Source organism: Mobula birostris, chromosome 28, assembly GCF_030028105.1.
Source record: "Mobula birostris isolate sMobBir1 chromosome 28, sMobBir1.hap1, whole genome shotgun sequence".
NCBI lineage: Eukaryota > Metazoa > Chordata > Chondrichthyes > Myliobatiformes > Myliobatidae > Mobula > Mobula birostris.
Genome location: NC_092397.1, coordinates 7611829 through 7639531, shown reverse-complemented (window position 1 = coordinate 7639531; position 27703 = coordinate 7611829). Strand labels below are relative to the sequence as shown.

Here is a 27703-nt window from a genome sequence, read left to right as displayed (position 1 = left end):
CCGGCCGTGTAGCGAGTGGGTCGCTGGGAGACGGCAGAACGTTGCCATTGTGTATGTAGCGATTGAGGGGGAAATTGTGACAAGGGAGATCCAGCGGCGAGGGAGGTGAGTGTCGACCCTCCAAATCGATTTTAATCCCCCCTCCCCTCACATTTCACCGTGAACGTCTGGGGAGGGGGGGGTGGCCTTTTTGTGAGAGTTGAGCCTCTTGGCTTTTTATCACCTTGCGGGAAATGTTTTTTTTATTATTGCGCTGTGTGGAAGATTACATTGAACGCTTCTTGTTTCTACGCGTGGCCAAATGGAATCAAAAAAATAATTCGTTACATTTCGTTAAATAGTGTCGAGTCGAACTGATACATTTTGTTTCTCCCTCCCCCCTTCTTTCCTGTTTATTGAGCGTGGCTCTTGAACCTACTGGGAGCTTGGTAGTTGTTTAAACGCACGTTACTGTCTCGGTGCTTTGGTGTCTGAGCTGTGGAGGGGTTTAGATTCGATCACCATTTTGTCCTTTTGTGTGTGTGTGTGTGTGTGTGTGTGTGAGAGAGAGAGAGAGAGAGAGAGTCTGTCACATAATCCTCCAGAAAACGTGAGAGAACAGGGGGGAGAAAATTTGTCCTGGAAGACGAGGTCTGCCTCTGTCTGTACGTCCTGACTTCGCGCTTTTTGGTCCCCCCCAAGTACTTTTATTTTTTATAAAAAAACAAGCCTTGCCTCTTCCTCCTTCCTTGTCGGTCTTGAACGCCAGAATTTGGAACCGCTTTTAAAATAATAGAAACCAACGACTTCGTCCGGAGGAGAGATCGGAGTCCATGTTTGTGTTTGTGTTTTTGTTTTGCGCTCCCTCGGCTTTTAAAGAATAAAAGGCTGAAGACGCTTTTATATCGGCACGGGATTAGATTAGATTCACTCTAGAAAGGTTTGCCCGTTGTTTGTGTGCGTTTTGTGAAAAAGAATATTAATTATCGGGTGTTTTAAGACGCGGTGTATCTGAGTGCATTTTTTCCGCGCCTTATTGAAGTTTGTCTGCTGTCGCGGTTTACACTAGAATGTATTTTCTTGCGGGGTGCTTTTCTTACGGGGAGGGGAGAATTTTTAAAATTCTTGTTTTTGTATTTATTGCTGTTTTGCTGATCGCGTATCCTCCCCCACGTGGTGCGTGCAAACGGCGCGTGTTTTTTTTAAAAAGTAAATTTCAACTTCACCTGAACGGGGAAAGGGGGGCTCAAATTTTATTCCTGTTGGTGGGGAGGGGGGCAAACCCGTTTTGGGGGTGGGGGGTGTTGACTCGTGGCATTCGTGGGCTTTTTCAGAGCATGACTTCCGAAGGAAGATGCATTCACTAGTTCCTGCTCAAATGCTCAGCTATCGATTTTTAATGCTAATATTTTAAACTTTCTCCCGCGTTTGTCGCTCGTGTTATCTCTTTTTAAAACAAAAACTTCCCCGATTTCTTTGCGAGATAGTTTGAGGAAGTGGGTCGTTTTGGGCGACCCCGTCCCAGGTGGGGTGGGGGAGATGGAACTATTGAGGGGGGCTGAACGTCGGGATGCAGATTCTCTGAGCGGGAAATCCTTGTTCTCAAGTTTTCCTGCCTGCCCCTGTTGCCTCTCAGAATCTCTAGCGCATGCCGTGCAAATATTTGCCTTTTTCTGGCGGCAGTTATGTGTTTTAAAACGGCAAGTTGCGATAAGACCGTAAGAGATTGGGGCAGAATTAGGCCATCGAGCCTGCTCCTGCGTGGCGGATCCCAGACCCCACGCAACCCCGTACACCTGCTTTCTCGCCATATTCTTTGACGCCCTGACCGATCAGGAAACTTATCAACTTCCGCCTTGAAGTTGACCTCCACTGCAGTCTGTGATAGGAAATATATTTCTAAAGTAGCGCAAATTGGATTTTTTTTTAACGAGTTCATGGGTTCGATGTCTATTCAGAAATTGGATGGCAGAGGGGACGAAGCTGTTCCCGAATTGTTGAGTGTGTGCCTTCAGGCCCCCGATGGTAGCAATGAGAAGAGGGTGGTGGGGAGGGGGTCCTTGATATTGGATACCTCCTTTTGAAGATGTCCTGGACCGTGGGGGTGGGGGTGGCTGGTGCCCACGATGAGTTTTCAACCCCCCCCCCAGCCTTTTCCTATCCACCCCCCCAATACCAGGGTACAATTGAGAGTGTCCTTGATGACATTCCGAATCTACTCGAATGCCTATTGAAATATGGCCGCTGTCCTGCCTCCTTTGTAATTGCCCGGTGGAGATCCTCAGAGATGTTGACACCCAGGAACTGGAATCTGCTGACCACCCCCGCCGATGAGGACTGGCGTGCGCTCCCTCCACCGGCCCCGAAGCCCGCGGTCGGTCCCCCGGTCTTCCTGGCGCCGGGCGCAAGGCTGCTGCACCGCTCGACAGGCTGATCTGCCTGGCTCCGGTACGCTCTCCCCGTCACCGGCTTGAGAAGGGGAGCCGGGCCTCTCCTCAGTGCAGTGGGGTGGGAGGTGGGGGAGCGGATTAACCTTGCTTGTGACAGCTGGGCCATTGAAGGGGCAGGGGTGGGCATTTGGCTTACCCGGGGGGGGGGGGGGGGGCGGGGTTGGCGGTGGTGCCGGCTGTCTAACCGGGAGAGTGGAAGCAGCCTCTCCACATTGTTCCTCTTCACCCTCCCAGGGCAGAGACAGAATAAAGCCACCTCCCCATTATACATAGGGGAGGGGTGGGGATAAAGGTGTAGGCCATTTGGCCCTTCGAGCCTGTTCCACCATTCAAAAATTACCGTAGCTTGATTTATTAATAGTTAATAGGTGTATGAGGTGTCAGGGAGGGGTAGCACCTCTGGTGGGGGAATATGTCGCGTCCTTTTCGAGGCGGTTAGTCCACCTTTGGTCCCCACCTGGCACTCAGCTCTCACCTGTGGCTCCCCGTAGCTGTTGGCACGCGACAGCGGCCACACCCCGGGCAACGGCTTTGACAAGCCGGCTAAACCAGGTGAGGGTAGCCGACGGGTCTCAAACCCTCGGTGAGATAGGGAGTTGTCTATCCCAGCATGTGAAGACAGACTCCGGCGGATTGAGCGGACGAGAACAATGGAAGGTCTAACGGTCAAGAAGGCGGTCTCTGCAAGCGTCGTGGAACGCGTAGAGCAGGACAAGACACAGAAGACGTCCTGGTCATCCACTGCGCCTAGTCCCATCTCCAGCCGTCTAGACTCTGTCTTGCCACTGGATCCAGATGTGAGGCTGACTCTCCCTCACTTAAATCCAAACCACGCGCCAGTCTCGACACCATCATGATGATTAATGGTGTCGAGGTCCTCATCGACGACAATGGACAAACAACAACAAGCTTAATATCTGTCTGTACCCTATTTTTGCGTTCTCCCCACATTTCTTGAGGACTTTGTCTATCTCAAATTTGTCTGTCTTCTGCGGTAGTTACCCTTTGAAACCTATCAAATATCGAAGGATTAGATGGGGGGGGTGCAGGGTGGAGATGCGTCTTTACCAAAGGAGGTGTGAGGTGCTCCTTCCCTCTGCCAGCCTGCCGGTCACCCTGGGGCAAGGTGTAGCACCTGCTTAGCCCCCCGATCAGGTTCACTTGAAGCTGTGGGAGCAGGTGGTGGATGGTTGTACGAGCAGCCGGTGCAGATCACGAGTCCTGGTTATGTGACCACTGACGCCAGGCTAGACAATCTCTGAAGAACATTGATAACGGCTGAGGATCACCCGTCTTGTCTGGGCACACTGCCCAGACGAAGGTAATGGCAAACTCTCTCCCCCCCCCCCCCCCCCCCAGTGTAGAACATTTTTGCCAAGAGCAGTCACGGTCAAGACCTTGATCGCCCGCGTCTTGCGACACGGCACATTAGAATGAAGTAGTGTGGCCGAGGAGAGGAGATCTCCGATGGCGAGAGGGTCGAGGACCAGGGGGCACAGCCTCAGAATAAAAGGATGTCTGACGAGGGGGTAATTTCTCGAGCCAGAGGGTGGAGTTGATTGCCATGGATGGCTGTGGGGGCCAAGTCACCGGGTGTGTGTGTCTGTAGATTGTGGAACCGGGTCGGCGTCGAGGTGAGTGAAGTTATCCACGGTTCAGGGGTCTGCAGGTTGTATCGTTCCTGAACCTGGTGCTGTGGTACCCCCCCTGCCTGACGGTAGTGGTGAGGATTTATTTTATTGCTATTTGTTCCACGCTAAAGCCCGGTGAGTTCAGAGGACCTAATTTTTCACCTGGGAGATCTCTGAACGCAGAGGTGTGGAGATGGGGGTCCGTCCGTACTGAATGCTCTTGCCCGCCTACGTTCGTCCCTCGTTCCCCTCCCCCCCGCGCATTGGAGCAGTATCTCTCTTTGCCTAGCCTGGGTTTGTCCAAGCCCCTCCTGAACACGCAGGAGCAGAATTAGCAGACGGGTTGTGGAGGCCAAATCATATTTAAGATGGAGGTCGAAGTTAGGAAGGCAGGAGAATGAGGCTGAGAGGGAAACTAAATCGTCCCTGATGGAATGGCAGAACAGACCCAATGGGCCGAATGGCCTAATTCTGCTGTCCTCTGGCTTGTGTGCATTCGGCCCATCCAGTCTGTTCTGGCTACTTTATTTTCCCTCTCGACCCCATCCTCCTGCCTTTCTCCCTGCTCCCGATAACCTGTGGGTGCTAGTTGTATCTGATTTCACTTCTGGCAGTGTGTTCCGGTATTTTCTGAAAGTTGTACAAGGCCTTGGTGAGACCACACCTGGAGTATTGTGTGCAGTTTTGGTCCCCTAATCTGAGGAAAGACATCCTTGCCATAGAGGGGGTACAAAGAAGGTTCACCAGATTGATTCCTGGGATGGCAGGACTTTCATATGAAGAAAGACTGGATCAACTAGGCTTACACTCGCTGGAATTTAGAAGATTGAAGGGAGATCTTATTGAAACGTACAAAATTCTAAAGGGGTTGGACAGGCTAGATGCAGGAAGATTGTTCCCGATGTTGGGGAAGTCCAGAGCGAGGGGTCACAGTTTGAGGATAAAGGACCGGGATGAGGAAAAACTTCTTCACACAGGGAGTGGTGAATCTGTGGAATTCTCTGCCACAGGAAACAGTTGAGGCCAGTTCATTGGCTATATTTAAGAGGGAGTTAGATATGGCCCTTATGGCTAAAGGGATCAGGGGGTATGGAGAGAAGGCAGGTACAGGGTTCTGAGTTGGATGATCAGCCATGATCATACTGAATGGCAGTGCAGGCTTGAAGGGCCGAATGGCCTACTCCTGCACCTATTTTCTATGTTTCTAAAAGAGAAAATCTCTTTCAATATTCCTCTCTCTATGACCCCCCTTGTTTTTTTTTTTGTTACCCCAACCTCAGAGTGGGGGGAGGGGTTTAGAAATTCCCATTCCGACATGTCGGTCCACAGCCTCCTGCTACCACAATGAGGCCATATTCAGGTTTGGGGGGGGCAACACTTTATATTCCGTCTGGGTAGCCTCCAGCCTGATGGCATGGACGTCGATTCTCAGACTTCCATCCCTCTCCTGCACCATTCCCCAATTCCCATTCTCCCCCACCCTCACCCTGTCTCCTTTCCTGCCCATCACCTCCCTCGGGTGCTCCTCGCCCCTTTTCCCTACCGTCTTCTACACCGTCCTATCAGATTCCCCCCACTTCTCCAGCCCTTTATCTCTTTCACCAATCAACTTCCCAGCTCTTTCCCTCACCCCCTCCCCCCGCTCGCCCTCTCCTGGTTCCACCTATCACCTACTATCTTGTACTACTTCCTCCTCTGGCCACCTCTCCACCCTCCACCTTCTTTCTCTGAACTCTCAGCTTTTTCTCTTCCCCCAGTCCCAACGACGGGTCTCGGCCTGAAACGTTGACTGTTAACTCTCTTCCCGTAGATGTGGCCCGACCCGCTGAGTTCCTCCAGCGTTCTGTGTGTGCCGTTGAGGGGGATAGTTTGGCTGCTCGGAATCTTCTACCTTCCGCCTATCCCATCCTGGGATGCGCGGACCCCCTCGGATAATGGCAGGGGTCCGTGGCATAAAGAAAAGGGGTTGGGAATCCCTGATCTATCAGATCACCTTTCCTGCCCTCCACTCTTAGTCTGGCCTCTACCCTTTGACCTGTTTGGCTTGGGTGACCCGACCAAGGGCCAAAGCACAAAGCCCCAGGCTCCAGCCAACGCAGCTCTTGCGAGCCTCCAAACCGAACGAGAGGGTCGCCATCCTCTTGGAGGTGAGCGAGGCTGGATTTGCTTCAAACCTCTCTTGACGGCGGTGCGCCGAGCAGCTCTGGTGACCCGGGGGTCGATCCTGGCCTCCGGAGCTGTCCACGCAGAGTTTTGCAGGCTCCCCTCGCGACCCTGGGTGTCTCCTCCAACGTGAGGGCCACAGAGCGTCGAGGCTGACTTGGGGGCCCCCTCGGCCGGTCGAACCTGCTCCGCCTTTCTGTCTTCAGAGGTGTGCTGGTTGAGAGAGAGCTAGGCACACCAAGTTCCTGGGAGCTCACAACACCTGGTCCCTCAACGCCACCTCCCTGAACAAGAAGCACCTCCACTTTCTGAGGAGATTGAGCAAACGAGGCTCTCTTTCACCCCATTTCCCCCATCTTAACCAATCTGTACAGGAGCACCATTGAGAGCATCCTGACAAGCTACATCTCCATCTGGTCTGGGAGCAGCCGAGCATCGGACCGGAAGTCCCTACAAAGGACTGTGAGAATGGCCGAGAGGATCATAGGGGTCTCCCTACCGTCCATCGGGGACATTTATCAGGAGCGCTGCGTACGCAGGGCCCTTAGTATTATCAAGGATCCCACCCGTCCATCCAGCTTCCTCTTTGACTTTCTACCATCAGGCAGGTGTGGCACGTGGCCAAGTGGTTAAGGCATTGGACTAGCGACCTGAAGGTCGTGAGTTCGAGCCCCAGCCGAGGCCGCGTGTTGTGTCCTTGAGCAAGGCACTTAACCACACGTTGCTCTGCGACGACACCGGTGCCAAGCTGTATGGGTCCTAATGCCCTTCCCTTGGACAACATCGGTGTCGCGGAGAGGGGAGACTTGCAGCATGGGCAACTGCCGGTCTTCCATACAACCTTGCCCAGGCCTGCGCCCTGGAGAGTGAAGACTTTCCAGGCGCAGATCCATGGTCTCGCAAGACTAACGGATGCCTTTACCTTATCAGGCAGGAGACTCCGATGCATAAAGATAAGAACAGTCAGGATGGGCAACAGTTTCTTCCCTCAGGCTGTTAGGATTCTGAACTCCCTGCCGCATCACATTTGAAGTGTCACTGGTTGACCTGTTCTGTACCTGAGATGATGTTTAATTTATGTACTTTACTTTGTTAATTTAGGCGTAATTTACCTGTAGGTTTTATCCTTGCCTTCCTAAAGTTGTTGCGTGTACTACTGTGCTTTACACCCTGGTCCGGAGAAACGTTGCCCCGTTTGACGGTGTGCATTTATCTAGTTAAATGACAATAAACTTGGTAGATGAAATGACTGGTGTAGGCGGTCCCAAGCAACAGGAAATGGAGGAAGTTGGTGAGACCTTGGGAGAAGAACATGAAATTTGTGTAGACGTGGGCAGATGGAATTTAACGCAGACAAGTGTGAGGTGTTGCACTTTGGTAGGACCAGCCAGGGTAGTTCTTACACAGTGAACGGTCGGGCACTGAGGAGTGTGGTAGAACAAAGGGATCTGGGAATACAGGTCCAGAATTCATTGCAAGTGGATGGGGTCGTACAGAAAGCTTTTGGCCTTCATAAATCAATGTACTGAGTGCAGGAGATGGGATGTTATGTTGAAGTTGTATAATTTGGAGTATTGTGTGCAGTTTTATCAACCCACAGGAAAGATGCAAACAAGGTTGAAAGAGTACGGAGAAAATTTACCGGGATGTTGCCTGAGTTATAAGGAAAGATTGAACAGGTTAGAACTTTATTCCTTGGGATGTAGAATATTGAGGAGAGATTTGACAGAGGTATACAAAATTATGAGGGGTATAGATAGGGTAAATGCAAGCAGGCTTTTACAACCGAGGTGGGGCGGGACTACAACCAGAGGTCATGGGTTAAGGGTGAAAGGTGAGAAGTTTCAGGGGGAACTACTTCACTCTGAGGGTGGTGAGAGTTTGGAACGAGCTGCTGGTGCAAATGGTGGGAGCTCGATCTCAAAGGTTTCAAGAGAAGTTTGGATCGGTGCATGGATGGTAGGGTTGTGGCCCCGATGGGAGTAGGCTCAGTCTAGACTGGCCGAAAGGCCTGTTTCTACGCTGTAATTCTCCATGGCCCTGACGCTAGTCGATCAAGCTGTGCTCTTCAATGGTTTTATTGGTAATGCTCTTGCCAAGACCCTATATGGTTGTAATGAGCCATCCTTGGCCCGACTCAAAAACTCCCTGTAAAGGAAGCCGATATATCTTTATTGTCTGCAGGATCCGCTGGTTGTAGTCTCTCCACCCCCATACGGGTGCCGCGGTAGTGCAGGTGTTGCCACGATCGTTGGTTGCGAGTCCGATTCCCACCCATCCGTGACGGCTGTTCAGCAGGCTAGCCGCGGCCCACTGTGCGGGCCGGTCGCTGTTCGGGGTTAGATTCCTGCTGCCCCCCTCGACCTTCTCCCCGTGACGTCGGGGTGCTCCAGTTCCCTCCCACAGTCAGAAGACGTGCAAGTTAGGGTTGGCGAGTTGAGGGCGCGCTGCGTTGGCGTCAGACTGCTTTTTTTTTTCCCCCTCCCCACTCTCCAACCACTCCTTCTTCTCGCCTGCCTATCATCTCCTCCTGGGTCCCCTCATCCCTCCCTTTCTCCTATGGTCCACTCTCCTCTCCGATCAGATTCCTTCCTCTCCAGCCCTTGACCTTTCCCGCCCACCTGGCTCCACCCATCACCTTCCAGCTTGGCCTCCTTCCCCTCTCCCCATGTTTCCAATCCTGCACCTTCCCCTGTCCTTCTCAGTCCTGATGAAAGATCTCAGTCCGAAACGCCAGCTGCCTGTTCATTTCCGTAGGTGCTGCCTGGCCTGCTGAGTCCTTCTGGCATTTTGGAATCTGATAGGAGAAAGGGAAAGTAGGAGGAGCACTGGGGGGAGGTGATAGGCCGGTGAGAAGAGGGGAGAAGCTTGGAATTTTTTTTACCGGAAGGAGAAATCGATGTTCATGCCATCAGGTTGGAGGCTACCCAGACGGAATACAAGATGTTGCTCCTCCACCCTGAGGGTGGCCTCATTGTGGCACGAGAGGAGGCCACGGACAGGCATGTTGGAACGGGAGTTAAAATGCTTTGCTGCCGGGAAAGAGAGTGACCGACGTGGAAAGCAAGGTTTTCCATGGGGGGGGGGCATGCTTGCTTTCTTTGCCACCTAGTTAATGATGCCTGACGTGCGTGTGGAGGAGTGGACATCCATTAATTGGGATAGTCGGAGACAGAGGGAGGGAAGGAGAAGCCAGCCATGACAGGAAATCCGAAATAAAAGAACATTCTGGAAGTACTCCCGATCGGGTGACATCTGTGAATGGGGGCGGGCGGACTTGAGTTGATGTTCTTGCCGCGTGGTCTTGTACCGGAGCTGGCACTTCCTGTCACAAACAGGAACGGCTGGTTATCTGAAATTATAGATCTGCTCCGCTCTGAACTGAGGCTGTGGCCTCCTGCAACTGCCCTGGGCTTCATGTCTGTGGATTCAATTCAGTTCTGAGTGCTGTTGTCCTGATGAAGGATCTCGGCCTGAAACGTCCACTGTACCTCTTCCAAGAGACGCTGCCTGGCCTGCTGCGTTCACCAGCAACTTTTACATGTGTTGTTTGCACAATTTATTTTTGGGCGTTGGTCTTTTTAAAAAAAAAAAAAAAAAATTGGGTTCTTTCGTGTTTCTTGTTTTGAGGCTGTCTATAATGAGGCGAATCTCAAGGTTGTATAATTTATACACACTTTGATAATGACTGTTCTTTGAACTTTCTATTGAACGCAGGCAGTTCCTGAGAAGCCAATTTCTCCGAATCAGGAGTGTCAGTTTTCTGTAACTGCCCTTATCATGACGCTCTGCAAACAGTTACTGAAACTTCGCTGTTATCCGCAATTACTCTCACAGAAATCCTACTACATTATTGCTACTCTCTTGAAAATTTAAAGGTCAAGATGCATTTATTGTCAAAGTGTGTTAACATTCACGCTGCTCTGCCGAGATTTATTTTCATGCGAGCATTCACATTCAAAGTTCAAACTTCGAAGTACATTAATTATCGAGGTATGTATACAACCCTTCCCAGGGACGGTCGCAGTTTCTTAGAAACTTAGAGAAACTGTGCTTTGAAACATGGCAAAAGGTGTTTGAGTTCACAGGGGGGCAGGGCAGCCCACAAGTGTGGCCTCCGTGTTCAGCGGAACGAGCCCATTTTCTCCCCTCAACACGTGTGCGCCCACGCACACACAGGTAGGCCATAGGCCTCTGGGTCTCCAGGTTTGTCTGCCGGAATTCCAGTTGACTCTCGGGCTCCAACCTTTGATGTTGACCCCTCGGCTGGCCGACGATGCGATTTCCGCCCCCCCCACCCCGGAACGCCACGGGATCCGGCGCCTGTGCAGCATACCCACAGTGCCTAGCAGAACAGCACTAGCCACTCTGGGCCTCCAGACCTAGGCCCCGGACTCTCAGGCCCACTCACATCCGGCCCCCACGCGCTCCAGGGCTCGCCGATTACGGAATATTTCGCCGAGATAGATGGAAGTGATGGAGGATGAGCTGTTGGGTGTGGAATGTGAACAGAGCGGTGCCCCTGTCCTCACTGTAGATGAAATGAGAGAAGATTAGAGGGGGATAAAAATGTGGCTGAAAGGCCTTGTCAGCCGTGGTCACATTAATAGGTACAATCCAATTTTTTTGCACTCTTTATTTTATATATTTTTTTGTAACTTGTAGTAATTTCTTCCTATTCTGCACTATGTGGTTGCCACCAAACAAATTTTGAGGTAAATTTTTTTCCCTCCCCCTTCCCTTTTCTTCTATTCCCCACTCTGGCCTTTTAACTCTGCTCACCTGCCTATCACCGCCCCCTGGGTCCCCTCCTTCTTCCCTTTCTCCTATGGTCCACTCTCCTCTCCTATCAGGTTCCTGCCTCTCCAGCCCTTTACCTTTCCCACCCGCCTGGCTTCACCTATCACCTCTTTCCCACCCCACCTCCCCCCCTCCCTTTCCAGAGTCTCAGCCCGAAGCGTCAACTGTTTATTAATTTCCGCAGATGCTGCCTGACCTGAGCTCCCCCAGCGTTCTGTGTGTGTTGGTCTGGATTTCCGGCGTCTGCAGGCCTCCTGGTTTTTAAATTTCACGGGAGATGAGGCAGTATTAAACCTGATTCTGTTCCACGTTGGGGATCTCAGCTCGGTCGGCTCTTTCGACCGCGCAGCCCTCCCGAGGTGTTGCTGCGAGCTTTCGGCTGTAGAGTGAGATATTGGCTTATTACCGTTTGCCTTGGCCGGGTTAGAGGCCTCTAAGGTGTGTGGGCGTGCTTGGTGATCTTCCCAAGCTCAAACTCACAAGCCCCCTGTAAAGACTGCCAAAGCTGCTCCTGCCAACGTCTAACCCATCAAAAGTTCATTTGTGATCAGAGTATGTATGCAGTATACAACTTGAGATTTGTCTCCTCCACAGACAGCTACGAAACAAAGAAGCACCACGGAATCTGTTCAAAGAAAAACATCAACCCCCACCCAAATGGGGGGGAGGGGACAAATTGTTCAAATGGCAAGAACAACAAACCCCTACGGTGCGAAAGGAAGCTCCCACGTCCCAGAGTTCTGGGCATGCTCTGGAAGCCTGGCGACGCGCCGCTAATTTGGCTTGACGCAGGCGGTGCGCTTCAATGCGCGTGCGCCAGATAAAACTCCCCCCCTCAGTGTTGCCCAGGGCCCTGCCTCGTTGTAATCGGCTTCCGAGGTCGCAGCGCACAGCCTTGACGCGGTTTTGTTCCCCGGCGTGAGCGGGCGCCGAGATGGGATGCCTGTCCCCAGGGGCATTGCGCCATCGGGACTGTCCCCAAGGGAACGGGAGCTGTTAATTTAATCTCTTTATTTTTTCTCTCGTCTGGGGCTTCGAGTGAGGAGAAAAGCTGGCAGACGTCCCACCTCCCAACCGGTTGAGTATTTGACACAAGGGCACTAATTAGTCGACACATTTTGTTTTTGCCTGTCACCGACTTGTCTCTGGGTTTTGAGGGAGGAGTTCGGACTCAGTGTTCAAGTCTGCACGGGTTAGTAGGCCGCAGGCTGGGCGGGGCCTGCAGGACTTCGTTTCCACGGCAACTTAATTAATGAAAATTGCTTGTCTATTAAATGTTGTGGTTCAGGAAGACTTGAGGCTTAACACGAGCAGATAGAGGATGGTTTGGGGAGGGGTGGTGTTAAAATCTCTGGGAGTTAGTTACTTTCTCCCGTGGTTCATTCCAGACGGCATCAGCGGTGCCCTTTTTGGATCTTTATTTTTTTCCAGCACTACTGTGGTATTTAATGGAACATTCTAGAAACAGCAGGTGTTCTCCGTGATGGAACTGAAACCACTGCGTGGCTTGTGGCTTGTGACCAGTGGTCTCGGCTGACTAAGGCCCGGGAGGAGTTTAAGCCACTCGCTCTGCCTGTGGGCAGCGGCCATCTTGGGCCTCCCGGCGTCGTCGCCTTTCCGTGTCCCGTCACTGCCAGTGGCGCCACCTACAGCGACGCGCACAAAATGCTGGAGGAACTCGGCAGGCCGGGCGGCGTCTGTGGTGAGGAATAAAGAGGCGACGTTTCGGGCCGAGGCCCTTCCGCCAGGCGCCGCCTGCAGTTTGGTGAAGTCCCGTGGTGCAGGATATCCTATCTCCCAGCAGTTGGGCACAGTTTGTGTGAGACACAACGTCTGTTTAGATTGCTTTTTAAAAATAATCAGCTGGTTGCATCACCTAAAAGTGTCTAATTTTAGACGTCCCACAAACCGGTCCTCATTCAGGGATCGGAGGTAGAAGGGGCCAGTAGCTTTAAAAGAGTTCAGCACTGAATCAGGCCATTCGGCCCACAATGTTGTGCTGGACCAGCTTTTTTAAAAAAAATAAAAACTACCCAGGCACTAATCCTTCCTGCCTACACCGTGTTCATATCCTTCCTATCCAAACATCTGTTAAAAGCCTCTAATGCCTTTACCACCACTCTGGGCATCTGCGACTTTGTATTTGCAAGATTCATCATCTCTTGCACGTTGGTTGTTTGTCGATCTTTGTTCACACGGGAGGAAACCAGGGCACCCGGAGGTAGCCCGCAAACTGCTTGCAGGCAGCGGTGGGAATTGAACCCTGGGTCGCCTGTGCCGCAGGGCGTTGGTGCAAGCCGCTGCACTGCCGTGCGGGAGATGTGGAGGGGGCCCGCGAGGTAACTTGACGCAGAGGGTGATGAATTCCTGGAGGGAGCTGCCAGGGTTGGGGGAGGTGGTCGAGACCACCTCGGATTTGCACGCCGCTGAGTTTGAATGCTCCCTCTGTGACTGCGTGGGTTTCCTCTGGGAGCTCGGGTTTCCTCCCACAATCCAAAGACGTAGGTCCCGTGTTGAGGCCAGGGTTAAGTCGGGGGATTGCTGGTCACGAGAGGGGCCTATTCCGCGCGGTTACTCAATAAATAAATAACAAGATTTAGGAAGGAGGTATAACCACAACGGCTTGAAGAAGAACACAGGCAGCTGGGCCCAGCAGGGAGGATGCTGTGCACAGCATGGAACAGATAGGCCGAAGGGCCTGTTTCTGTACTGTATTTTGTTCTGGCCTTTCCACGGTCTTTCCAACATCGGCCCTCGCCCAGAAGTAAGACACTTTTGCCCGAGAAAGGATAGTGGGTCTTCAGAAAGGGTGCGCCCTATCCTCCCATGGTTGCTAAGCGACCATGTGAGGGCACTGGGTTAACGTGGGGCAAAGGTGCAGGATTAACGGGGGGCCCTGAATGGCTACTCTTTTCTGCCGGACACTTTTGGCATGTTATTCGTCCAAGACTCCGAGAAATGGAGGGCTACGTGGGAGGGAAGGGTTCTATTGATCTTAGAGTGGGATGAAGGCTCAGCACAAATATTGTAGGCCCGAGGGCCTGTGCTATAAGGTTCTATGTAACTCGATAATTTCTGGATTAGATTTTTTTTAACCCTTGCCTAATCACGGGGCAATTTACAACAATTAACCTGCCAGCCGGTACGTCTTTGGTCTGCGGGAGGAAACCCACGCGGCCACGGAGAGAGCATGCAAACTCCTCACGGACGGGCGGCAGGATTTGAACCCGGGGTCGCCGGTACTGTTAAGCGCCGCGCCGCCCTGTGGACATCGAAACGGGAGCGTGTGAAATGCGTTAGCAACCCACGCACACGGGGACGTGCAGGGGGCAGCCTGGAAGTGCTGCGCGAATTTCCGGAATATGTATGTTGGTACTGATTACGAAACGTACAGGTTGTGAAGGCATTCCGTGCTGCTTCAAAATAGACGGCGTCCATCATTAAGGACTCCCAGCACCCAGGTCATTCCCCCTTCTCACTGTTACCATCAGGTAGGAGATACAGAAGCCTGAAGACACACACTCAGTGATTCAGGAACAGCTCCTTCCCCTCTGCCATCCGATTCCTAAATGGACACTGAATCTTTGGACACTACCTCACTTTTTAAATATACAGTATTTCTATTTTGCACATTTTTTAAATAACCTATTCAATATATGTAACTGATCTACTCGTTTATTTATTATGTTTTATTTTATTTATTTTTACTTTTTTTTTCTCCCTGTCTGCTAGATTATGTATTGCATTAAACTGCTGCTGCTAAGTTAACAAATTTCACGTCGCATGCCGGTGATAATAAACCTAATTCTTTTTCTGATTTTTTTTTTACAACTATTATACTAGAATAGCTAGAATACTACAGCACAGTGCAGGCCCTTCGGCCCTCAATGTTGTGCTGACCCATATATTCCTTTTTTTAAAAAAAGTGCTAAACCCACACTACCCCATAACCCTCTATTTTTCTTTCGTCCATGTGCCTGTCCAAGAGGCTCTTAAATACCCCTAATGTTTTAGCCTCCACCACCATCCCTGGCAAGTCATTCCAGGCACCCACAACCCTCTGTGTAATTAGTTAATTAATCAATCAATCAATCAATCAATCAAACTTACCCCCGATGTGTCCCCTAAACTTCCCTCCCTTAACTTTGTGCATATGCCCTCTGGTGTTTGCTATTCGTGCCCTGGGAAACAAGTAAATCTCCTCTGCACCCTCTCCATAGCTTCCACATCCTTCCTATAATGAGGTGACCAGAACTGTACACAATATTTTTTTTTGTAATTTATTTTTTTATTGAAGTCCATCATCAAACAAACATGGTCTCATCAGAGATTTGTAGAGTTTTGCAACATGGCCTCTCTACTCTTGCACTCAATCCCCCTATTAATGAAGCCTAGCATCCCATAGGCCTTCTTAACTATCGTATCAACCTGTGCAGCGACCTTGAGGGATGGATTTGAACCCCAAGGTCCCTCTGTTCATCCACGCTCTTAAGTAACCGACCATTAATCCTGTACTCAGCCTTCTGGTTTGTCCTTCCAAAATGCATCACCTCACTGTACGTTGTACGACCGCCACAAAGCAGCAGATCTTAGGGCGTTTGCTGGTGATATTCAACCTGATTCTGATTTGTGCATATCTTCAGTTGTCAGCGGCTCTGTGCTCACAGGTGAACCCAGACCCACAGTAATCCAGTTGGCCCCTTGCCGCAGCGTTCAAGGGCAATAAATCACAGGCCTGACCGGTGACGTCGAAGTCTTGTACGTGAATCTTTTTAAATTAAAAATCCTCTGAAATCCAACCGCTGTTTAGACAGCAATTTTCTTAAACTGCCTCGGTGTGCAAGGTGATGAATTTTACCAATTCAGCCGAACTAATTCTGGAAGGGACACGCAAGTCTGTGTTTGGTTTTTTTTAAGCGGACGGTAAGTTTTGCTTCCAGAGGTAGGTTGGGGACACTGGAGGTGGGGGGGAGTTTGCCCTATTTCAAATCGCTGTACCAGACCACGGGGGTCCGGATCGAAGCCAGGTCTCCTTGCCACTGAGCTGCTTGGCCGACATGGGGGACACAAGAACGTCGAACAGTACAGGCCCTTCGGCCCGTGAAGAGGTGGAGATAGCTCTCTAAACCGGGCCTGGTTTCTGGCTTCTGTTAGTGGGTGCCTCTGCCTGTGTCTCCTGTTTTCGCATGGCAGGGGAGTGGAACGAGAGCCTGCTTCAGAATAAGAGTCGGGTTTAATACCCCCGGCACACGTCATGAAATTTGTGGTTTTGCGGCAGAAGCAGTTAATCACGAAGAAACTTGCCTCCTGTAGCTAATAAAGTTTCCAATTCAAGGTTCGGGTGTGGTTTACATTCAGGGATGCTCTTCTGTACACAAACGTGGGATTGTTGGAGTTACTGTCGCCTCCCTGTCAGCTTGAACCAGTCTGGCCTTTCACCTCTGACCTCTCTCGTTAAACAGGCATTTTCGCCCTCAGAGCTGCCGCTCGCTGGATTTTTTTTGTGTGTGTGTGTTTTTTTAAACATAGTTCTCTGTAAACTCTAGAGCAGGGGTTCCCAACCTGGGATCCACAGCCCCCTTGCTGAATGGTAGGGGTCCACGGCGTAGAAACGGTCGAGAACTCCAGAGACCGTGGAGGCTGGCAATCCCAGGAGGTCAGCGGCTTCTGAGGTACTCAGACCACCCCATCTGGCACCAGCAATCAGTCCACGGTCAAAGTCACTCAGCACATTTCTTCCCCCTTTCTGACGTTTGGTCTGAACAACAGCTGAGCCTCTTGACCGTGCCGGCGTGCTTTTATGCATGGAGTTGCTGCCAGGTGATTGGCTGATTAGATATTTGCATTAACGAGCTGGTGTACCTAATAAAGTGGCCACTGAGTGTACATCAAAAGATTGAGAAAGTAGTGTTTTTTTAAAAAAAAAGTAGTTTAGATTGGGGTAAGAAGGGTATTGTCTTTGGTGAGCTTTTTTGTTAAACTCTGCCCCCTTGCGTTTGTGCCCAGGAAGGTGTGCGGTGTACTGAGGGTGGAATATGGCACGTACCAAGCAGACAGCCCGTAAGTCAACAGGTGGCAAAGCCCCACGCAAACAGCTGGCCACCAAAGCAGCCCGCAAAAGTGCGCCGTCCACTGGCGGGGTGAAGAAGCCTCACCGCTACAGGTAAGACTCGTGCGGAGTCGGAGACGGGGCAGCGATCGGTTTTAAGCCTCGGGGCATGCCGGGTGCGGTCCCTGGGCAGTGGAAAGGGGCGCCCGCCTGTTCTCCCCCCGGACTTTCTGGGAAGCTCTTGTTGGATTCTGATGTTTTAATCCCAGTTTCTTTCAGAAGAGATGCAAAACTTGTTGTTTTACGACTGCTTTGTTAAGCGCCAAGGAAAATTGAAAACTGAACGGTGGTTTATGTTGAGTAAGTGAAGGTGGGAAGAAAGTGATGGTGTCGTCACGTGATCTTCTTTTACATATATATATATATGTGTGTGTGTATATATATATATATATGTATGTATATACTCTGTAGATTGGAGACATTCCATTCAAATTTGTAGGTAAGACGCAACTAATCAGATATTCCCTGCTCAAAGAATACAGCACCAGAGAAGCCTCTGGAACTTTCCACAATCGTACCAAGATCTGTTGGCAGGGGGCACACTGAACAACTGCACCTACTGTTCCAAGAAAAACGTTTGTGAACCCTTTGCAATAACCTGATTTTCTGCATTAATTACTCATAAAATGTGGTCTGATCTTCATCTAAGTCACAATCGACGAACACAGTCTGCCTAAACTAATAACACACGAACAATTGTACTTTTCAAGTCTTTGTGGAACAGATTGTTTAATCATTCGCAGTTCAGGCTGGGGAAAAGTATGTGGCCTCTTGTATTTAATAACTAATAGAATCTCCTTCAGCAGCAATAACCTCCACCAAACGTTTCCTGTAGTTGCCGATCAGACTTGCACAATGGCAAGAAGGAATTTTAGACCAATTCCTCTGCACAAAGCCGTTTCAGTTCATCAGTATTTCTGGGATACCTTGCAAGAACAGCCCTCTTCAGGTTATGCCACAGCATCCCAATTGGGTTAAGGTCTGGACTCTGACTTGGCCATTCCAAAACACAAACTTTCTTCGTTCTGTTGCTGACAACCATTCTGTGGTTGATTTACTCTTGTGTTGGCTTGTTGCCTCATCCAGCTTCCATTAAGCTTCAGGTGACAGACCAATACCCTGACACTCTCCTACAAAATGTCTTGATACAATTTTGAATCCATTGTTTGTTCTCTTTCTCTCTCTCTCTCTCTATCTCTCTGTCTCTCTCTCTATCTCTCTCACACACTTTCACTGTCTCACACTCTCACTTTCTCTCACTGTCTCACACTTTCTCAGTCTGTCACACTCTTTCTGTCACACTTTCTGCCACTCTCTGTCTCTGTCACTCTCTCTCTCTCTCACACACACTCTGTGTCTCTCTGTCTCACACTCTCTTTCTCAGTCTTTCACACTCTCTCACTCTCTCTGTCACACTCTCTCTCACTCTGTCACACACTCTCTCACACTGTCACACTCTCTCTCTCTCTCATTCTCTCACACACACACACACACACACCCCTGCACGTACATACTGTGGCCAACAGAGGACTCGCTGAGCAACTCCATCTACATACTGTGACCACTAGGGGACATACTAAACTGTTACATGTATACAAGTAGATAGCAGGTAATTAAAGGTTTCAAAGGTACATTTAATGCCAGAGAAATGTATACAATATACATCCTGAAATGCTTTTTCTTCACAACTATCTGCGAAAAACAAGTGCCCCCAAAGAATGATTGACAGTTAAATGTTAGAACCCTAAAGTCCGCCCCCCCCAGCTCCCTCTGCCTCTCGCGTGTAAGCGGCAGCAAGCAACGATCCCCCGCCAGCAAAAAAAAGCATCAGCCCCCGCCGCTGATCATTCAAGTGTGCAGCAAAGCAACAACAAAGACACAGACTTGCAGTTACCCCAAAGACTACTTGTTCACCCAGTGTTGGACATACCCCAGGCTCTCTCTCTCCCTAATAAGGGAGAATGAGGTGCCTCCGTTTCACAGCAAGAGGGGAGACGTTACAAACAGCTCGCTGGTTTACAATGTTAAAAGTCCGTGACGTCGCTTTTCCCGAGCTCTGTGCCCAAAAATCTCAGGCCTCCGGGCACACAGCCTTAGATCTTCCGTCTCCCTCGACACACCGATCTCCTGCCCGGACACCGACCTCCGATCTGCCCGTCTCCAGAGCCCCAGGACCTCAGGCCTCCAAAGGCGAGCTGACTCTTAGGCCGAGACCTTTGGCGTGCCGAACAGCGGCTATTGGTCCAACCCCGAGAGCAGGTGCCAGGTCAGTGTCTTCATAAGAACCCTGAAAGGGGAAAATAGAGGTGTTAAATACGGAAATAGAGCTGTTTCCAAAGTTGAAAGCAAAGGAGACGCCGTTAGGCGCCATTAATCCTCCGAAGCTGCTGCTCCTCGTTAAGCTGCAAAGAAAATTAACAGACATTTTTATCCAAAATACTGCAACCCTTTTTGTAATTGGTGACATCTTAGCAAACTCTTTCCAACTCCTGGTCACTTGGATGGTTAACTATTGTTTGTCCGTAATAGTTCATTAAAAATGATATAAGCAGTCAGAATCAGATTTAGCATCACTGCCATATGTCGTAAGATATGTCATTTTACGACAGCAGTACATTTGTAATAATTTTAAAAAACTGCATTTACTGATCATAATCCCACTAGTTTCAAAGTAAACATGGAAAAAGTTAGGTCTAGTCCACAGGTTGCGATTCTAAATTGGGGAAGGCCACTTTTGATGGCATCAGGAAGGATCTGGCAAGTGTGGCTGTTTTCTGGCAAAGGTGTACTTGGTAAGTGGGAGGCCTTCAAGAGTGAACTTTTGAGGATACAAAGCTTGTACGTGCCTGTCAGAATAAAAGGTAAAGATAACAGGTTTGGGGGAGCCTTGGTTTTCAAGAAATATGGAGTGAAGAAAGGAGGTGTGTAGCGGGTAGTGTAAACATAACTTTGCTGGATCAAATAACAACAGCACAAAAAGATCGTTACTTATCTTTTCACCCGTTTATTTCTTCGAGCTCAGCCGGCGAGTGAACTCGGACCCGACATCAGGGAGAGACCCTTTCTCATCTCCCCGGCGGTTCTACAGTTTCACTGCCCGATGTCAGAATTGTCAGAAGCTATAAGGCCACCGCTACAAAAGAACAATCAGTTTGATAATCATTCCGGTCAAGTCAATGGACTATTGATACAAAGAACAATCAATTTGTTAGATACTCCAGCCACCTTAATTACAAAGATAAAGAACATCTGTCAAATTTGTGCTTTAATTAAGAAAGGAATGTTCTGTCTAATTTCCATCAGGTACTGCTTTTGTCAAAATCAAAAGGTGTGAAAAGCCCAGAGACATCTCATGTGGATCTGGGTGAACTTTAACTCTTATCTTGGGCGAACTTTAACCCTTATCTTGCTCCAAAGAAGGCAGCTGTGAGAGATTATCCAAACACACTGCAGTCACGGACATAGTCAGTACTTAACCCATTGTTTACAGGGATCTGAGAATCCTCCATTCCCTTAAAATTTATCAGTAGGGGCAGGGAGGAACAGATGAGGAGCTTATATAGAATAAAAAAGTGCAAGAGAATGCTTAAGAAAGAAATCAGGAGAGCTAAAGAGCGGCATGAGGTTGCCCCAGCAGACAAGGTGAAGGAGAACCCTACAGATATGTTCAGAACAAGAGGATTTCAAAGAACAAAGTTAGTCCTCTTGAAGACCAGAATGTTAATCCATGCGTGGAGCCAAAAGAGATGGGGCAGATCTTTGCATCTGTGTGTACTCTCGAGACTGACACGGAGTCTGTAGACGTGAGGCAAAGCACCAGCGAGGTCTTGGACCCTGTACAGGTTACAGAGGAGGAGGTGTTTGCTGACTCGAGGCAAATTAGGGTGCATAAATCCCCCAGGGCCTGGCTAATAGAATTCGGCCCCGAGAGCTGATAATATTCAAATTCAGAGTTATTTGTCACACGAACATTGAAACGTGCCTAGTTCGTGTTAATGGCCGACAGGCTCGTGGATGTTCTGGGGGCAGCCTGCAAGATCGCCACGCGTTCCGGTGCCGACTTGTGCCCTCAGTGTACAGAGGAAAAAAACACAAGCAGCAACAACAACAATAATTTGAAAGAAACAAGTACAACGGCAAAACAAATCCACAAGGGATTCTGCGGGTGCTGGAAATCCTGAGCAACACACGGACAAAATGCTGGAGGAACTCAGCAGGTCTGGCTGAGGGGAATAAGCGGTCAGCGTTTCGGGCCGCGGCCCTTCATCGGGGCTGGAAAGGAAGGGGGAAGACGTCGGGGTGGGGGAAAAGAGTAGAAACTGGAAGGTAGGTAGATGTGTGGGGGAGGAGGGTGAAGTAAGAAGCTGGGAGGTGATAGGTGGAAAAGGTAGTGGGGCTGAAGGAGAAGGAATCTGATAGGAGAGGAGAATGGACTGTGGGAGAAAGGGGCTAACAAGAAGAGGGTAAAGCGGAGCCAGAGTGGGAAAACTGGGGGAGGGAGGGTAGAAAGTACCAGAAGCTGGAGAAGATGATGCTCGTGCCATCAGGTTGGAGGCTACCCAAATGAGGTGTTGCTCCCCCAATTTGAGGTAGGCCTCATCGTGACGGTAAAGGAGGGCATGGTTCCCACCCAGCCACCCACTCGCACAGACAGGCCTTCGACCCCATGACAGGCTGCCTCCAGGCCTACAGTCCTTGTTTACGTACTTTATGAGGGAGAGTTTGAGAATAACTCATAAGGAGTTATTTTTCTAAGGAAGGGAATCTGCCCCTCTGTACCAAAGCAAAATACGAAGATCTCACAGGATCGTGGATATTTTTATTCAGAAATAACAAGGTGATCGGGCTGGTCAGGGTTGGATTCCGAAGGATTTTGTATGTTCTTCCTGTGACTGTGTGTGGGTTTGCTCCGGGTGCTCTGGCTTCCTCTCACATTCCAGAGTGTGGGTTGGTGAGTTGTAGGCACGCTGCCCGTACGCTTGCAACATAAACCCCTCTTCATCTATTCTCGCCCCTTTCCAGGCCGGGCACCGTGGCCTTGCGAGAGATCCGCCGCTACCAGAAATCGACCGAGCTGCTGATCCGCAAGCTGCCCTTCCAGCGCCTGGTGCGCGAAATCGCCCAGGACTTCAAGACGGACTTGCGCTTCCAGAGCGCGGCGATCGGTGCCCTCCAGGTAGGCGATAAAAGCCCTGCGTGGGCGGCCCGTTCTGTCGGCTGAGAGGTTACCTGGGGGGAAAGTGTGATTCTCGTGTGTCCTCTAGGCCCGGGAGTGGTGGGCAGAGAGACAACTTCCTCTTGCCGCCTCTGATTAAAGGCTGATTTATACTTGTGCGTTAAGTGTATGTCATAGGTACGGTGTACCCTACGCTGTAGCCTAACGCGCACCTCTCCCAAAATGTAACTACGCGTCGTGGCGACACAGACCGAAACAACTGTGACCGGTCCACTTGGTAGCTTCGCATTTCCTCCTACGCTGCGATAGCTTGCCTTTGGGTGACTGAAGGGCAGGGAAGGAACTCTGGCTGCAATGCTTTCCATTAAGCTTTACAGATCTCAAATTATGGAGGACCCCGTGCTTGACGCCAGTTTGTAGCTAGACTTCCACCTGAAGCTAAAACTGGAATGGTGGTTGCCAGTCTCTGAGTATACTGTGCGTACACTGATGCAAAATAAATGGTTGGAGACGATGAACCAAATCGTCAAATCTACCTGCCGACATCCGAAAATATTTGACATGCATTTCCTCGTCCCTGTCTCTCAGTGGCCGGACAGGCACAGAAAATTCACCCTCCTTCAGTTTCAGTCGGCACTGTTTGAAGTTTGAGTGTTGAATTTCAACGCAGTGGCATAGAAACCCCACCGCCAACTAGCGTTTTGGCGATGAATTGCAGAGCGACGCAGACACACCAACGCACAAGTACAAATGCTCACAACGGTGTAGGCCACTTGCGTAGGCTACAGCGTAAGCTAGTACACACAAGTATAAATCAGCCTTTAAGTTCAATCTAACCCTTCCGTCCCACACAAATCCCTTTCATCGGTTTGCCTGTCAGAGAGTTTGGGTGACGGGGTGGAGATACGTCTCAACCAAAGGAGGTGTGAGGTTCTCCTTCCCTCCGCTAGCCTGCAGGTCATCCTTGGGCGAGGTGTAGCACCTGCTTAGCCTACCCCTGCCCCCACCGAGCAGGGTCACGAGAAGATATGGGAGCAGGGTGGTGGATGGTCGTACGAGCAGCCGGTGCGTATCACAAGTCCTGTTTATGCGACCACTGACGCCAGGCCAGACAATCTCTCAGGAGTATTGATAATGGCTGGGGGTCACCAGTCCTGTAAAGACACCCCAAAAGAAGGCAATGACAAACCACTTCTGTAGAAAAATTTGCCAAGAACAATTGTGGTCATGATCACCCACATTGTATGACACAGCACATGATGATGATGTCATATGACACAGCACGTGATGATGATGTCATACGACACAGCACATGATGGTGATGTCATACGACACAGCACATGATGGTCATGTCATACGACATGGCACATAACAATGGTGATCTCAGAGTCTCTAAATGTCCCTAATGTATCTCCTTAAACCACTATCCCTGGCAGGGTGTTTCAGGCAAATGGACACACCAGTCTTTCCTCCAGTCACCTTAAAATTATGTCCCTTTCTGCTCTGAGCAAAAGTCTCTGGCTGTCCACTCGACCTGTGCCTCTTCTCATCTTGTACACCTCTACTGAGTCATCCCTCATCTTCCTTCGCTCGAAAGGGAAAAGCCCTCGCTCGCTCAACCTCTCCTCATAAGACGTGCTCTCCAATCCAGGCAGCGTCCTGGTGAATCTCCTCTGCGCCCTCTCTAAAGCTCCCACATCCTTCCTGTAATGAGATGACCAGAACTGAACACAATACTCCCAGGTCCCAAGATTTTCTGCGTCAGAAGCTGTGCAGTCTTTCATAAACGACCTCGGGGGTTGTCCTGCAATTTTTAAAATAATGTGCTCCTCATTTAAGATGTTTTCTCTCAGGGGTGGTCAGTCTTTGAATTCTCTTCATGGGAGGGTGGTTGGAGGTGCGAGTCTTTTGACTAATTTTAAAGCTGTTTCCTGATGCGCAGCGAATACAGTGGAGACGTGGGCCCTCTCGCCCACCTCGTCCTGGAGTCGGACCACAACGCAGGTGGGGTTGAGTTGCTCTCCAACCTTGGCGATCCACCTGCGAGCGTGTTGTCACCGTGTGAGAAGGGATCGCCTGTGCGCCGTTCACCTCGAATGCTCGGCCTTGTGCCTGCGTTGGCTTGTAAGGGAATTCTCTCGGAGCAGGGTTTTCCGACGCGGGTAAAATTCCAGACGACGCACCAAGTAACCAATCGGCGACGAGAAACCTTCCCGCCCCCTGCCGCGTCAACGACGACCAGTCAGCTGATTGATAAGTAGATAGAGGCCGCGCATTCGGGGATCAAGTGACCATCGCGCTGACGGTGTGACAAAACGCTTTCGCAAAACGGATCGCCCCAGATCGGAGAACAGCCCAACTCAACCATCGTCCGCCCGAGCTGCGCGGTTTTGGAGTCATTTCTGCCAACGTGCGGAGTTGGGCTACGATCGGAAACGCGATGGAGTGGATTTTGTAATCTGCATGTTTGATTTTCATCGCCCTGATCCCTTACTGAATAACCTCTTCTATCTCCACCCCCCCCACCCCACTACAGGAAGCTAGCGAGGCCTACCTGGTAGGCCTCTTCGAGGACACCAACCTGTGCGCCATTCACGCCAAGCGAGTCACCATCATGCCCAAGGACATCCAGCTGGCCCGTCGTATCCGCGGCGAGCGGGCCTAAGGCGGCTTCCGGGTGGAAGGAGGCCGGGGGGGGGGTGGGCGCTACCCTGCTCCCTTTGTTCGGTAGTTCTGTCGACTGTTCTAGAATTTTCCTCTGAGGAAACTGTCGCTGTTCTAACTCCTTCCTGGGGGAGGCGTGGGTGGGGCTGGGTCTGAGGCAGAATTATATATATATATATTTTTTTCTTTTTTGTTTCCTTCTTCCTCTCCCTCTCCTTTTCTCTCCTCTCCCCCACCCCCCCCAAACAGCAGGTGGATCGAGGCTCGGTGCTTCAGTCAAGTGTGGGACTGCCGCGCCGCCCGCTCCCCACCTGTCCCTGGACCGCGCCCGACTCCCACGCTCCCCGTCCCTGCTGTCTCTGCCGCGTGCGGCCGGCGGTGGCGAGCGCGCGGCCGCCGTGCGTGAGTCACGGGGAGCGGGAGTTCGCCTCCCTTCCTGAGTCAGTCGCTTGAGTTCGGCGGGTGGGGGGAGCATTGCAGATTTCTACCGATAGGGTGCGTGGTACAGGAGCCCAGCACCGCCACGCTCAGGGGTTGGGGGGCGGAATTCCTTGCCTTTTCCTTGGTTTTGTCCCCCCCCCCCCGCGCCAAAATCCCCCGAGGAGCAACAGGTGGATTTACCAAACACGTTAGCTTGCCCGTCCAGAACCTGCTGTCCTGCTCTCGGTGTCCAGCTATGAGTAGACGTCCGTTCGTATTTTTAGAGAACATTGCTGGCTGGTGTTAAAACTTTTTTTTTAAATAAAAAGTCTATCTTCTCATTTTCCTTACCCCCTCGACACCACAAGCAATAGAAATGCTTCCTGATCTCGGAAATAAATTCTACGTCATCCTGCCCCCCCCCCCCCCCCCAGTAGTCCCAAAGTCACCCTAGTATGCTACTGCGGGCCCTGCATTTGGTAATGGATTTTATATCGCCGTAACGCAAAAAAAAAACTATTTTTCCATTGACTTCGTGATAATGGGGAGGGGGGGTGAGGAAAAACGACAATTACAAAGGGTGCTTAACGTTTACCTCCGAGCTTCCCGCTGTTCCCTCGGCCGCAAAGGAAGGTCCACAGTGGATTTGGGATGATATTTGAATTCTTTCTCCCCTTTTTGTGTTAAGTTTTTGCAAAAAAAGTTTTGTTCAGCAGCTTTCTTTTTTCCCCCTTCGGTCTTTTTTTTAAATGAGTAGAGACAATTTTTTTTTGGGAGGGCAGATTCCTTGCAAAAATGTCTGCCTCCTCCAGAATATTTTATCCCCAGGGTAGAAGGGGGAAAAAATACACCTCATTCAAAATTGGTGTTTCCAACGCGAAATGGCAGCAAGAAAATGCCTGAACTGTGTGTGAGGAACCAGTTTCTTATTGCTGAATGAAGTATCGGTTTCAGAATCTAGATTATCCAAGTGTGTGTGTGTGTGTCTGTGATTTTTTTTTCCCCCCTGCCCCCCGTTTGGTGTGAATGGTTGGCTTTCAAAGACAATTGCCCCTCTTTCTGCCTACAGCGTGCTTGTTACTCCTCGCGAAGGAGGAAACGTGGGTAAGGTGAACTGCTAGCCTTGCCTTCGGGTCTCCTTGGTCTGCCGGCTGGCGAGGGAGCCGGGAGTTTGCGGTGCAGGCGGGCGCGGTCTTACTCGAACCAACCCGGTGCTCACCGGGGCGGGGGAGTGTCGATGGCCGGGAAATTGGGCAAGGTGTGGGGACGGGTTCGGTCCGTCCCTGTCTCGGGAGGGCGCGAAGGGAGCTTAGCTCTGCCGCCTCTTTGCTTTGCGAGCCCCCTTCCCCGCTTTCGAGCGTAGCTGCCGTTTGAAAGGACGCCGTCGCCGCAAGCGACTCCTTGCCGATGGTCGCCTGGCGCTTCCACCTCCTTCCTGCGCTCTCCCCTCCCTCCAGTCCGGGAGGGAAAACAGAAGGACAAATGTCTCCCACACTTGCAGCACGAGTTTCCAGATCACAGCGCAGTCCAGGGTATTTTATAAGTCAGTCTTTAAATCTTTCATATCAGCTACACTGTAGAGAAAAAAAAATGTTTGTAGAAAGGGTTTTATTTGTGTTTCAGAAGAAAAAAAATTTAAACCTCTTTGTGTTTGTCTTTCTGAAGAGGTTTCGTCTTCTGTATTCACGACGTGTCTCCTTTCTGTGACGACTGTCTTCTCTCTCTATCTTGTACACATTACTATTAAAAGCGTGAAATCTGAGGACAGAGTTGGAATTCGTGTTTTTTTTCTTCTTTCTCCCCGTCCGCGAGTTAGCCAGGACTGGGATTGCAAATCGGTGCTCCCGTCTCACAGTTTTCCTCCCCCAACCCGCCGCCCATAATCGATCGCCAAGCGTACGGGCTCTCCCTGTCGTCCGTCCCCACCTTGTAGGCAACAAAGTCGACGCTGGGTCCTGAAACGTTAACTCGCTGTTTCTGGCCTGCTGAGTTCCCCCAGCATCTTGTGTGCTTTGCTCACTATTTGAAGTTTCAGGCTTAATTGTCATTCAACTCTGCACAAAAATGCACACAAACAAAAACAGACTTCTGGGGCCAAGTCAAACACAGCACCGGAGAAAGAGTCACCAAAACTGCTATGCCACCACAGCGCCTCTAGGTGGCGCACCTTAGGTCTGGAATAATTTACCCTCGAATAATCGACCACTATAACCATTTTCCTCCGTGCAAGTATGATTCTGTCCACTGTGGTGCCTTCCCCTTGATCCCATCCTCAATCTGCTGCTGCTGTCTCCCTGTCACTGCGTGGGTT

General features: G+C 50.6%; 1 protein-coding gene across 3 annotated transcripts; it reads left to right on the top strand.

Annotated features, from left to right (window-relative positions):
* On the top strand, positions 1-27154 carry LOC140188868 (histone H3.3A). Of its 3 annotated transcripts, none has more exons than XM_072245526.1 (4): positions 1-105; positions 17030-17186; positions 22155-22308; positions 24845-27154. In XM_072245526.1, exons 2-4 carry the CDS (start codon positions 17059-17061, stop codon positions 24971-24973), a joined length of 411 nt encoding a protein of 136 aa, XP_072101627.1. In that variant the 5' UTR covers positions 1-105; positions 17030-17058; the 3' UTR covers positions 24974-27154. The 3 variants fall into 3 exon arrangements, with proteins under 3 accessions (XP_072101627.1, XP_072101629.1, XP_072101628.1); XM_072245528.1 differs by lacking the exon at positions 1-105 and adding an exon at positions 812-919; XM_072245527.1 differs by lacking the exon at positions 1-105 and adding an exon at positions 10134-10216.
* The last annotated feature ends 549 nt before the right edge of the window (positions 27155-27703 follow it).